A 14,880-nucleotide genomic window follows, 5' to 3' on the forward strand; every position below is an offset into this window, starting at 1 on the left:
TATACTAATTAAACATATCGAAAATCTTTAGATATAAAATATTTTTTTATAAAAAAATAAAAAGAAAATATCTTTACATCTTATTGTTGCATGCAATTAATTATTTTACAATTTATCCTTGAGATTTTAGTTTTAAAATTTAATAATAATTCAATGCATTATGTTTAAAGCAGTTTATTATTTAAAACTTTTTTTTTGTTATTGGAAGGAAGTTATATTTAAAATTTAATTTAAAAATGGAACCCATTTTAAATATAATTAAAAATAGAGTATTTTGAAACTCATAGAACTATCTCAAAATTAAAAGTTTCTTTTATATAATATATATGATGATGATGGTGACAACACGTTTGACAAAAATCAATACTTTTGATGCTGACATTTTAATTTCCTTTCTTCCTACGCTTTCTAACTTTGGGAATAATTCATGAAATTTGTGTACATACGTTGTATCTTTTATTTTATTTTTATGATTATATATGACCTAATTAACTCCATAAATTGTCTAACAATATTATCAAATATATAATTTGGTCCCTGAATTTGTTTATTTGTATTTAGTTGATCCTTAAATTTTTTTTTTCTTTTGGATTTAGTTGGTCTTTAAATTTATATTTCATCAACTAGGTTGGTCCCTCAACACTAACACTGTTAGTTTATGTTGACATGGCATTTCCAATCAATCTGGAGGTGCCACGTGGTATCCTCTTAGAATGCCACATGGCAAATAAACTTTATATTTATATTTTTTATTTTATTTTATGTTTGCCACGTGGCACACTAAACTGGCTAGCAGTGCCACATTAATACAAGTATCGGTGTTAGTCCGGAGGTACCAACTTGGTAGACGAAATACAAGTTCAGGGACCAATTAGATCCAAAAAAGAAATTAAGGTCCAATTAGCTACAAATAGACAAGAACAAGGGCCAATTTCTATATTAACCCTAAATAGAAATATTTTGAAAAACATTAAAAGATAACGCGTAGAGAGTGTTTTTTTTTTTTTTCCTTGTAACCACAGCTGGCCATTACTTAATTCAAATTTTTGGATGGAATCAATAAATCCAAAATATTGGGTGAGTTCGGATGTGACCTAAAATTGATAAAATGAGAATAAGAGGCTGAAAAGGAAAAATACGATAATGTCGCGTACTTAGGAGACCAATGGTCTCATACTTTCTTCTTTTTAGTTGCAAATTACAATTATACTACATAAATCCGTATTACTATCACTAATATAGTGTACAAAATAGAATTCCAATTTTAATCAACACATATGCATAATTATGTTCAAAATTAATTATTATAATATACAAACATGGTTAATAACTAAAATATATAATAAATTTAAATATGATCTGTGTTGAAACTTAATTCATAATAAAATTTATATAAATGATAAATGCGTTAAATTTTAATTAATGAAAACTAATACACAAAATTTCCCACCCTAATATATATACATATTATTGTTTATATAAAGTCCTAAAGTAAAATTTACAGTGCATGAGAATGTAGATCTAATTTTTTTTCCTTCTTTTCGGTGTGAAGTTGATGTTTTTCAGTTTTCGTGCTTAATTAATAATGCTTCCGCAAGTTGAAGACAATGTTATATGAAATCAACATCAGGAAATTAATATAAAAAAATGGTATATTTTTTAATGACTTTAAAGACGAAGAGACTAAAAGAGGTTCGAATATATACTATAAAATAGAAATGAACAATAAATAAATTAATAGGAGAATTTTACAAACTATAAATCACAAATGGCTACACTCAACCTACCAAAAACGTATATAATAAATAATATATTTTTAAATTAAATAAATAAAAATTATATTAAAAGATATAAATCAGTGTTTAGTGACATTGATGAAAAGAAAACAATTGATATACCATTATTTTAATTTAGGAAAGAAATACCTAAAAAGTTGTTATATAAGAGTTTAAAGTAATTTCATCCTTATCAAAATCAATGGATTAATTTAGTCTCTATTAAATTAAATGAAACAATTTAAACTCTATAATATTCAAAATTAAGCAAATAAGAAGAGTTGAAATGGTATACCGTTTCTATTAATAAAAGCTAATGTGGCCAAAAGAAAAACAAATCCAATCAGAAATACATGGTTATGTGAATTTAAAAATAGAGATTATACACCATAAATATATCATAATTCACAACACCATTAATGAGTAAATAAGAAAAACTCAAATGTCTTTTTAATAAATACTTGCAATTTTATTTAAATGAATTATAATTTTCTCATCTCCTCTCTTTCTGTACCAATCCCAAACTAATAAAGTTTTAGGGTTCACTAAAAATATCTTTAAAAAATGGTTGGAATTGTTATGATTGGGATTTGGGACTAAAGTTGAATTGAATGGATTATTGAATTTTGGAAACCTAAAAATTGGAGGCAAAGATGGCGACAATCATGCAAAGGTCCTCTCCAAAGAAGGCTGTAAGGTTTTTTTTTTTTTTTTTTTTGGATAAGATTATGATTATAAGTTTTCTAAGCTAAAATCGAGTATATAAAACCACAAGATGTTAGCAAAAAGGAAAAACATTTGGATGTTGGTTTCATTTCCCAATTATAGATACCCTCCCTCTTCAATAGAAATTTGTAGCATTCCACACAATGAAACCATGAATCTGAGATTAGAATGTAGCAAAACCATACCTTCAATTTGATTTTTTTCAACAAAATAAAAAAGAACAGATTTGTCTTTCTTTGATATAAGTTATTTATTCCAAATTTGAGGACTTTAAATTTAAAAAGGTTGATTTTTTCAACAAAATTTAAAAATAAAATTGTCTTTTGTTTTATATAAGTTATTTTTTTCCAAATTTGGGGTGCCTTAAATTTAAAAGGTTCTACTACTGTAAGAAATTATAATTTCCTTTAAATAAAATTTTAAATATTTAGTAAAAAGTTCTTATTTTGTTCATTAATTATATAATTAATTGTAGTGGATTGATGAAAGTGAATGGAATTTTATGCACCACAATTAGTTGCAAATGTTAAAAGATTTTTTAATAAATACCTAAATTTTTATTTATACTCGTTAAAATTTCTTTTTTGTCTCTTATTAACGACGCTAGAACCTCTAAAATTTTGAGAAAACTCGAAATTTAAAAGAGCTTTGGTAAAAAGTTTATGTTCAAAAAATGGGCTTGGGTATAAAAAATAGATCCATTTAAAATATGAGTTATACTCAGGCTTAACCATTTGAGGCTCGAGCTCGGCCCGACCCATTTTAAGTTTATAATATTCTATATTATATAATTTAGAACACATTAAAAAAATAAGTCTATACTAAATATATAATACTACTCAAACGTAAACATTAGAAAATGTTAATATGATTATAAAATTTTTCAATAAATAAAAAATGTATACATTTATTAAATATTAAAATAAAACAATATAAATATTTAAAAAATCAAAAAACAATATGGGTGAGTCTAAAATGAATTTGGGTTAGTATTTTACAAATATGAGTGGATTTGGGCAAAATTTGAAGTATAGATTTTGGGTCAAATTGGACTTGAATAAATATAAAATATGTTAATATCATGCTTAGACCCTACTTGACATATAAATACCTTTATATTTTATGCATCAACAATACATAAGCCTTCAAAATTTTAATTGATTTTAAGGTTTGGTCATGATAATTTTGATTGATTGAAATTATTATATGTTTTGTGTTGAAACACAAAGAGGAAGATGAGAAGATTATAAAGGGAGATTCTAATTAATATTTAGGAATAAAATATACGAATAACTTATATTAAAATAATCCTAAAATATATAAATTTAAATTACTAACAAAGTAATATTACATTATCAATTATTAAAAATATACAAATAATTTAGTATTATCGGTTTAAATTATTTTTTAAGTATTATTAAAAAATTCTTCAACTTTTTCTTATTTTACTCATTATTAATGTAACGAATTGTGATAGATAGAGAATGCATACTAACGAAGCATCCAATATAATCCCATAATATACGAGATAATGGGGGTATTTGTTTCTTTGATTTAATAAAAAAAAAAAGTAATGGAAAAGAAATGTTAATTGAATTTCATGGCCCCGTAAATGAAATTGAAACTTTCAAAATTAATTGGTATTCTTATTAGTGAAAACAAAACCTCTGCCTTGGAGTCATTCAAAACAAAATACCAATCAATTCTATCTTCTAGACCTTTACTAGTAGTTACTACCCAGAAAAGAACAAGATAAATATAATTAAATAAATGGCATTCATTTCATTGCAACTCATCAAGAATTAGTAATAGAAGACAGGTAAATTCGATGTAGATTTTCAAAAGAAGGAAAAAGAAAAGTGGATGAACAAGCAATGCGGTACGACTGAGTAAAGAATCTCATGTAAAAACTTTCAATTGGTCGATAGTTGAGAGCTATTTGTAATAACTGATTTAATTATGATAAAATTTAGCTATTAATTGAAATGTATAAAATAATAAATAAAAATATAACATATTTTATTGTTAAGTATTTATTTATTTATTTTACTTTATTTTTTATTAGGTAAAATTATTGAAATAAAACATTATTACCAATGAATTAAATCATCCATAATGGAAATTAATTAGTGAATATTTTTAAAATTTTAAATAAACAAATTTATTAAGATCTTTATTTACAAATATTAACATTGAGGAAATGGATAAATATTAATATTGTATCAATATAATTGTAAACTATATCGTTTGTGATAATTGTGTCATGCTTTTAGAATGTAAATTAGTGATAATTATGTCACACTCTGAATAAATTTATTAAATAACATATTTCAATTAATATAAAGTTGCATAAGAATTTATTTTACATAAGTAAATTGGAAATAAATGAAGAGTACAAAAATATTCAATGATAAATGAGCTCGATTGAAAATTTCTCACGACAAAGTTAATTTTTATAGATTCATAGTAGAGTTTTTTTTTTTAAAGGTGAAAATAAATGTGAGAAAATAAAGGCTAATAATATCTTAACATTTCTATTAAACTAGTAATCAAATATGTCATTCGATAAATCTTATTTCTAATTAGCTGAAGAAGAAAGTTACCAATTCCAATATTAAATCGATTGGATTTAAATGTTTGACTATCTTCAACGAGAATTCCAGTTAGATGCTAACAGGTTAGTCCTACGCGGGTTTCAGAGCTTTATAACTCCTTAAATTCGCAACTTCAAATAAATGAATAAGAAAAATAGCCTTTGTCTAGAGATCCGAAGATCTTGAGTCCCCTCAACTCTGGAAACTATTGGCTTATTCTACGATTCTCAGCTAAAAATATTTAAACGGAAGAATGGGTCATTATCATCCTCTTAAACGCATCAAATTTCAGAATACAAGAAAAGCGAGCAATTCAAATTCTAACATGTCATTTTCCACCGCGTCCAATGCTTAACTCATCGCCGCCTTCTCAGTTTCACCTTCTGATCCCCCCAGGTTGAAAACCGCCCTTGCAACCCTCATATCTTGGCACTTTCCTTCCTACAGCTCGCGCTCTATATTACCCCCCTAATACCCATATACTCTGTTCCCATCGTCACTTTTCTGCAAAAACAAACATCCTAATTTTGAACTCCATCTATTGATCTTTGTTTGGAAGAAGGGCTGGTTTGTATTGTACGCAAAGAGAAGAGATGAAGGCCATCTTCTTCAAATCATCACCTTCTCCTACCAGGATGACTCCACCAGCTTCTCCACTTCACCTTACTTTTTCCGAGTCTTTAATGGAAGAAAACATCGAAGCTGCCGAATTAATCATCACCAAATGGGACTCCCCTTCCGACAACCACTCCTCCTCTAGCAACGCTTCCCTTTTCTCCGATGAGAACAGGGAAGAGGCGAAACAGTATTTGTCTTCCGTTAAGGGTCTGCAAAAAGCTATGCAGTACCTGGTTTCACACCAAGCAAGTTCCGAAAAGCTTGTCCGAGCTCAAGCACTTATGCAAACCGCCATGAAACGGCTCGAGAAGGAGTTTTACCAGATTTTTAAGTCTTTCCGGTTTTATCTTGACCCAGAATCCTTTTCTGCTCACTCGTCATCCTCTAGACCATCGGCTTCCAGGTCCAGTTTTTCAGACTTGGAAGAAGATGAGTCTGAGAACGAGTCAAGGGACGAGAATGACTCAATCCCAGGAGCCCAGAGAGTGTCGTTAACTCCAGTGGAGGATTTAAGAGCCATTGCAGAGGCCATGATAAAAGCTGGGTACGCCAAGGAATGTATCAAAATTTATAAAATTATTCGGAAATCGTTCGTCGATGAAGCTCTTCACGGTCTCGGAGTTGACAGGACGTTGAACTTACAGAAAGTTCAGAAGATGGATTGGGAAGTTTTGGAGGTTAAAATCAGGAATTGGTTACATGCTGTTAAAGTGGCTGTTAAAACGCTGTTTCCCGGAGAGAGAATCCTCAGCGATCAAGTGTTTTCCATTGCCCCTGCTATGGGGGAATCTTGTTTCGCAGAAATTTCGAAAGAAGGAGCATTAGCTCTGTTTGAGTTCCCGGAAAATGTAGCCAAGTGCAAGAAAACACCAGAGAAAATGTTCCGTTTCTTGGATTTATATGAAGCGGTTTCCAATCTTTGGCCCGAGGTTGAATCAATGTTCAACTCCGAATCAACCTCAACCCTACGATCAACCGCCGTAAACTCCTTAATCAAGCTCGGAGACGCCGTTAGAACCATGTTAACGAGCTTCGAAACGGCAATTCAAAAGGAACCATCCAAATCGACGGTTCCCGGCGGTGGGATCCACCCTCTGACACGATACGTCATGAATTACATCTCTTTCCTAGCCGATTACACCGAGGTTCTTTCCGACATCGTCGCAGATTGGCCGTTAACGATTCCATCACCTTTACCAGAGCCATTCTTCGGCAGCCCCGACAACGAGGAAAGCATTTCATCGCCGGTTTCAGTCCGGTTAGCTTGGCTTATCCTCCTCATGCTTTGCAAACTCGACGGGAAAGCCGCGATGTACAAAGACGTCTCGCTTTCTTATTTGTTCTTAGCCAATAATCTCCAGTACGTCGTCGGAAAAGTTCGACAATCGAACTTGAAGATTCTTCTCGGTGACGAATGGGTGACGAAGCACGAACTAAAAGTGAAACAGTACTGTTCGAATTACGAGAGAATGGGATGGAGCAAAGTGCTCGCTTCACTGCCTGAAAATCCAACGGCTGAGATCCCAGTCGATCAAGTGAAAGACCATTTCAGAAATTTTAATTTGGCGTTTGAAGAAACCTATACGAAACAAACATCTTGGGTCGTACCCGACCCGGGACTCCGAGATGATATCAAAATCTCGTTGGCGAGACGGATAGTACCGATCTACAAGGAGTTTTACGAGACGTACGGAGGAATGCACCTTAGGAAAGAAATATGGGTTGAGTCACTTGTCAGATATACCCCTGATGATTTGGGAAACTACTGGTCGGATCTGCTCAATGGAAGCGGAAGTTCAGGGAGTGTTTCGTCAAGTTCAAGCCGCGGTGGCAGGAGTCGTTGAGCCGATCCTATTTGGGCGTGGAAAGAATCGCCGGCCACATTGGCATATACAGGCACCTGGATTTTTGTGGATAATATGAAGACAAACAAGCTTTGTATTGAATCCGATTGACACGTGTATATAGAAAATATTAATCTAATACAGCCGATTTTATATTTATTTTTATGTGCTTGTTTTTTGTGATGTGTGGTAGATCCAATTCCAATGGGCGATATGGCTTTGAATTGAAGGAAAACAGAATGAGCATATGGATTTATAAAATATAGATGTTATATGAAACTTTTCAAGAGCTAAATGCCAAATAAATGATTCTTTGTAATCATTCTGATTCATTTCCAATATGATTGATTGAACTTACTTTTTGTTTTAATTTTTGTAAATGTTGGTTAAATATATTTAATTTAAATGTTTTGGGGAAATACATTCTAATTTATTTGTGATGATTCATTAGTATATATACACAAACTATGTTTATCTAATATTACTGTATATATTTTCTTTAAAAAAAAAACTAGTGTATATATGAATTTATAAACTTCTGATATTAATATTGATCTTTGGGTAAAAGAACGAGTCACGTGCTTGTTGCTTTGCATTGGGGGATGGGTAAGAGCTTGCACGAAGCTTATAGATTAATTTTATGCAAAACATTGGATTTGGCAAAATTATACAATTTTTTTAAGGAAAATTATATATACTTGGTTTATACATTTTTGTCCCACCGACCAAATTGACAATTCTTGAGGTCTTTTATACTTGAAGACTAAGCTTGATTATTTAAATAATAGGCTCAGTTATTATTGCTAGTATGATTTCAATCGTTAATTATTTATTTTTAATTAAATTATAAAATAAAATTTTAAAAATTATAATATATTCAAAGTTTTTATACTCAAAAATAATTATAATAGCAATAAAAGCAAGAAGCATGATTGAAGTAGAGAAAACGTGCCCCATAGCTTCAATGGAATCCTTATCAATAATAGAGCAAGCAACTTTGAAGAAGAAATATCCATCAGGACCATGAATCTCCTCATTTGTGAATATCCTCTCCAAGATTCTTGATGTTGTTGTGGCAAAAGGAATTTTTTAATTTTCATCCTAAATGTCATAAGATTGGGATGATTCATTTATGTTTTGCAAATGACTTATTGATTTTTTGTAAGAGAATTTTGGATTTTATCATTGGAATTCAGAGTGCGTTATCACAATTTTATTTGCTTTCTGGTTTGAAGTTGAATGCAACAAACAGTGAACTGTTTGCCACTAGTATTCAGCCCATAGAATTAGAACATATTTAGAGAATATCTGGGTTTAAGTTAGGGAGGCTGCCTGTTAGATATTTGGGTTTTCCTTTAGTGACTATGAAGTTAACTGAAAAGGATTCGCAACTAATTATTGTAAAGATTAGACATGAATTTAAAATTTGACATTTGAGTTTAAATTCAAGTCTTAACTCTACAGTTGACCTTTCTTAATTTTGTATAGCAGTTAAATTGAAACTTAATCATTACAAATGAATATTTGCGAGTCCGATTGATGATTAAATTAGTTGAATATGTTATGTTTTAAATTTTATGATTACAAAATGGATTATCCCGAGTTACTTCGTCAATGTAATGTGACATCACATGTTTGGATTCGGCGACCAAATCGAGTGTGAGGTGTTACATTACATCATTTAAGATGCAAATTTTTGGCAATTTGAATGCAGAAGTAAGATGCGTTGGTATTTCAGGAAGCTTTTCAAGATGAGAGCTGACGCAACTCAATTTCAAAGCATGTTTTCTAATCCAAATAAGGCTTCAGTAAGTAAAGCATGTTTTCTAATCCAGATAAGGTGCAAAGTACAATGGCATAAACTGATTTGGTTCCCAGTACATATCCCAAAACATGCAGCTGTTACCTGGATAGTCATTTTGGAAAGAATTCGAACAAAAGACAAGCTTTTTCAGTTGGGTATTATCAATGATGGGCAATGCAAGTGATGTAATAGTGAGCTAGAGACCAGGAATAATCTTTTATTTGAATGCTGATGCTCAAGAAGCATATGGAAATCTATTTTTGGATTATGCAGGATTGACAGAGAGATCATGGATTGGCAAAGGGAATTACAGTAGGCTTATAGAAAGCTTAAAGGCAAGGCTCTCATTACAATTATACTGAGGACTGCTTGGAGTGTGTATGTGTACTTGATTTGGGAAGAACGTAACAGAAGTTAATTTAGGGGGTAGCAAAGGAATGAGAGTGGAATCTTGTATTCTATAAAGGAATTAGTTGCAATTCGACTTAGTGGTAAAAGCATGATAGAGTTGTTGTAGTTAATTTTCAATTATTTACAGTTTGGAATATACTAGAGTAGTTTGCATAGGAGTTATTGTTGTTTTTAGGTTTTTGATGTTTTAATGTAGTAGAGTTATACTTCTTTGGATAATAAAATCACCATTTATCCAAACAAAAAAAATATTGCGGCCATTGTATATTTAGAATTTAATCTCTATATTTTTTTTAAGAATTTAGCCCCTTTAATTTTTAAAATTAAAAATTTAAGTTCATTTGTTAACACTGTTATAATTCTTTTGCTAAATTTACTATTGTGACATTTTGAAATTAAAAAGATACCCACGTGATATCCATATAAAAAAAACAATGCTATAATGGACATAAATTTAATAGAGAACTTTAACGGCGTTAACAATCCTTAAAAATTCACATCAACTTTTAATTGGAATAAAAGTATTTAGATTAACTAATGACATTTTAAGAATTGAGGTCTCAAATTATGTTGAAACTAAAGTATAAATATTTGGTTTCTATTTTGAGTTAAATATAAATATCATAATTGAAATTAACCATTCTAATATAATCTCAAAAAGGTAAAGGGATTAAAGATGAAATTTGACCATAATCTTTTCATGTCAGAAAATAGGAACGGACAACTGTCATGAAAGAAGTACTTAGGGCTTTCATGTTATATATAGTTGTACAGATTACGATACATGAAAATGAGAAAAAGAAAAGTTACCCTAAAAAATGTTATAAATGTTAAACTTGATATTATAAATATGTTGATGCTTATTTTTTAGGAAAAATTATATAGTTGGTTACTTAATTTTTATAAGTTTTCATTTTAAGCATAAAAAAAATGTAAATTGGGTATTGCAATTAATAACTATTTTTATTTTAGTCACCTAATTTTAATAAATTTTTGGTTATGTCATTTTCATTAACTCAATGTTATTGTACACTCATTATAATAACTTAACTTTAATAAATTTTCATGTTGATCACTAATTTTTGTTGGATAACTAAAATTAAAACAATCGTTAACAACAATACCTAATTTGTAATTTTTTTTATTTCGGTGCCCCCGATGAAAAATAATGAAAGCATGGAAATGAATAATGATGAATTTATTAAACTAATTTTGCAACTTAACGTTAGATTAGCAAAATTTTCATCATCATTATTATTTTATCTTTTCTATTAAACTAAGTTTAAGTGTTGTTCATGCATTGACAAAATAAAAGTTCAAGTAAATCAAACCGTAACGGACAACTTATGTCAGTGTGATTCACGACTTCTTAGGAGAATGATAACATCTACATCTCAACCCACCAATATAATTGATAAAATAGGTTTTAGATTGATTTAACTAAGAATAATAAATTAGTACATGCTTGTAACATGGCAAGAATTTTGAGAGCAGAGGGAGAATAAGTTAATAAACTATTACTAGCATAAAATAAAATAAGAAAATATTATTTAATCATCAACATGTAATAATTAGAAAACTGAAAAGTAGTTGATTGAGTTGTAGTTTAGTTGGTATTATTTTATTATAAGAGAAGGTGAGTTTGAATATACATTATCCTCTTATTTAATGGTTGAGGAAAGGTTATAAATAATTTTATATATTATATAAAAAAAATAAAAACTAAAATGGTAATATTACACTCATATACAAATGAAATAAATAAACTGAAAAGCAAAGTGATTGTTTAGCATTTATTCCAATTCAACCCATATCCCTAAAGTTAGAAGGCTAGCTTAGGTAGGAGAAAGGTTAGTCCAAAGCTCAGCTGATGGACCGTGTACCTACGTCTCAGGGCTATGGACCTCTGCTCTTTGTCCCTGCCTTGATATAGCCGGTTTTTCCTTCGCTAGGTCCATCAAACCATACAAATAGTGGCCATAAAACACCTCACTTACGAAACTGAAAAATAGGGAAATTCGAAGTTTATTTTTAATTGTTATTTTAAGATGATTGTGTGAATTAAAATAATAATAATTTGCAAATGTAATTCCTTGAGTATATTACATGTGCATTCACTTTTGAGTTAAATGTTTTGACTCTTCTGATTTATTTTTATCATTAATTAGGAAAAATATTAATAATGATAGTTTTTTTAAAAAATTACGAGTCATAAATAAAAGAAGCCATTTATTTTAGAGTTCATCATTCTTAAAATGTACAACAAAAATTACTTTATGTAAAGCTCGTAAATTGTTGCTTAAACGGACAATTTCATTGTATTAAAGTTTATGCAACGATGGTTGTTAATGTAGCTGTGACCTAAACTTAAAAGTAATGCTTCTTTCCTTTCTTTTTTTTTTAATAATGTGATGTTAGATAATAATATTTATTGTTAAATGTAACATTTATTTAAAAAAAATACAACATTTTTTATAGTTATTGCAACATTATGCTGTTGTGGCTTAAAAACAACACAACGTTTTTACTTTTTAAATAATGATTTAGTCTAATGTTGCTATTAGTGTTTTATGCAACACAACATTTATATGAAAGGAAATGTAACATTTTTTTACAATTATTACAACGCTATGTGATCGTTGTCTAAAAGTAAAATCAATGTCTTTTTTATTTTAAATGACGATTATTTTAATGTTATCATTGGTATTTTAGACAATAATTTTTTATAATTAAATTTAAAAAAATAACTAACACTTTTTTTTATACTTATTAAAACTTTATACGATGGTTGCCAATAAAATTATTTGAGTTTAAATTACAATTATTTAAAATGATAAACATATTTTAGTACAATTAACAATTTTTTTATTCCAACTCTTTGGAACGGATTTTTCTAGTTGAAAGTTAATTAAATCTTAATAATAGATTTTTCTTTTTCCTATTTTCTATAGCTTGTTGTAGTGAAGTCACGTTAGATTAATCTTTTAAAATTCTATATCTCACCTTTCATTCTAAAAATCCATTTGAAATTTTTAGTATTAAGTGTCAGCAAATTTTAAGTATAATTTGAAATTAAAACAAAGTTTTTTAAATGAATAAACAGAATTGTCTCAATTGGTTGAGCTTGCTTGGTAACTCTTTTTTGCAAAGATGGGATTCAAATTCCATAAATAGCAATTTTATTATTTTATTGATATTTTTAACGCAACGAATCATAATTATTGAAACGTACATTTTGATTGGGGTGAAGTTCAAAATCAAAACAATCAATCTATGGGATTTTTATGTACCAAAGAAATGAAAAAGTTGGGAAATTAATAGGGATCACCGACTAGCGTAGGGTTGGCACAATAGGGAAAAGAAAATGCATGTGAAACATTCATTGCATGCCCCGTTTTAGAATCACGGACATTTTGCCATCAACGCCAACTACTAGCTGCGAATTCTATTACTCAATCAACACATCCACGTATACAAGTTACAAACAATTAAGAGATATATCAATATTCGTGTTAAGTTGATTATTTATTTATTAAGTAAGATTTTTAGAATCGAATTAATGGTTAAATTGATCCTACCACTTGTTCGTATGGTTTAATTGAATAAATCATTAAAAAATAATAAAAATATTTAAAAAATAAAAAATCAGTTCAATCGTTTTTTTTACTTAGTTTAACTAGTCCATATTGGTTTGTGGGTCAATTGGTCTAATGTCTCTCTTCGAACTGATATTTCAATCGGTTCAAACAACCATAACTCTAAGTCTCTACATTTCGTAAATTTGGAATTTAGTCCACTTACTTTTATTTTCAAGAATTTAACCTCTCTACTTTTTTTATTTATAAACTTACTTTCAAATTATATATAACCATGTAACATTTCGATCGGTTCAGACTAAATTCTGTTAGGAATTAAATTATAAGGATTAAAATTTAAATTTAAGTATATTAGAAAGACCAAAACTAAAAATTAACTGCTTTTATAAAATATAAAAAAAGCACGATAGGTGTGTGTCATGTAACACCCCATACCCGATCTGATCACCAAGTCTGAGCTACTAGGTGTCACATTTTTTGCCAAAGTAACTATGACCAAATTAAATACAGTTCCTATCATTATACATGCAAATACGAGTAATATAAGCAAGTAATACGATAAATAATCATTCTCGAATCTTATACGAGCTTATGAAAGCTCTAATGCTAACCCAAGATCAATTAGGACTAAATTGTAAAGAATTCAATTTATAGGGTTGACACTGCAACATGAAGGGGTTCCTCGTAGCATCATGACATACTGTTTTGGCCTCGTCAAGAAGATGGAGTCTCTCATCATGCCGTGGCATATTATTTTAGCCTTGTCGAGATGATGGCGTCTCTTGTCACCCCATGACATTATAGGACATTTCTCATCGTAACGACATATATTTGACGTCACGATGTCACATACTATTTCTCCAATTCCTAATTGAATTTCAACCTGCAAATATCCAAATGAACGTATGTGCATAAACATACCATACTTTTATCCAAATAATGCAGTTTACCTGAAATAATAATACTTTAATCAACTATACACTAATGCTAAATTACATATAAGTTCATCAACTAGCCTAATTCATTTATGGCTTCAAACATACTTCCTATCCACAAGTACCATTTGCAAATACATATTTTATACAATACTAAACCACAAAATAAACTTTATATAATTTTTACTTCCATGTAATTATGTCTATTGTACTAAACTTTCAAATTTAGTATCCTCGAAACATAGCAAAATATCAAAACCAACGTAACCTAGGTACATGTCATATAACCAACAAAGAGAATCTATACAAACATTGTTGAGTTTAGGATCTTGAATGGATGCTAAAGTTAATGCTCAGGATCTCGATTGGGACCTAACCTACGCAAGGAAAAACAAACCTATGCTAAGCGATAAAGCTCAACGTTATTTCTATAATTCAAGTCAATATAACATAAATGTTATTCAAATGAAAATAATCAATTAAAGTCTATTGTTCACCTAATTTGTATACCAAATTGTAATATAAACCTAATGATCAATTTCATATCTTACTTCCTAACACCTATCTAACCATTTTC

At 29.4% G+C, this 14,880-nt stretch overlaps 1 protein-coding gene across 1 annotated transcript; it reads left to right on the plus strand.

The window, feature by feature from the left end:
* The first annotated feature begins 5,115 nt into the window (after window positions 1–5,115).
* LOC107960831 (exocyst complex component EXO70H1) lies at window positions 5,116–7,722 on the plus strand. The gene has a single exon (XM_016897101.2). The coding sequence runs from the start codon at window positions 5,689–5,691 to the stop codon at window positions 7,555–7,557; it is 1,869 nt and encodes a 622-aa protein (XP_016752590.2). The 5' UTR covers window positions 5,116–5,688; the 3' UTR covers window positions 7,558–7,722.
* The last annotated feature ends 7,158 nt before the right edge of the window (window positions 7,723–14,880 follow it).

This window comes from Gossypium hirsutum, chromosome A05, assembly GCF_007990345.1.
Source record: "Gossypium hirsutum isolate 1008001.06 chromosome A05, Gossypium_hirsutum_v2.1, whole genome shotgun sequence".
NCBI classification, from domain to species: Eukaryota; Viridiplantae; Streptophyta; class Magnoliopsida; order Malvales; family Malvaceae; genus Gossypium; species Gossypium hirsutum.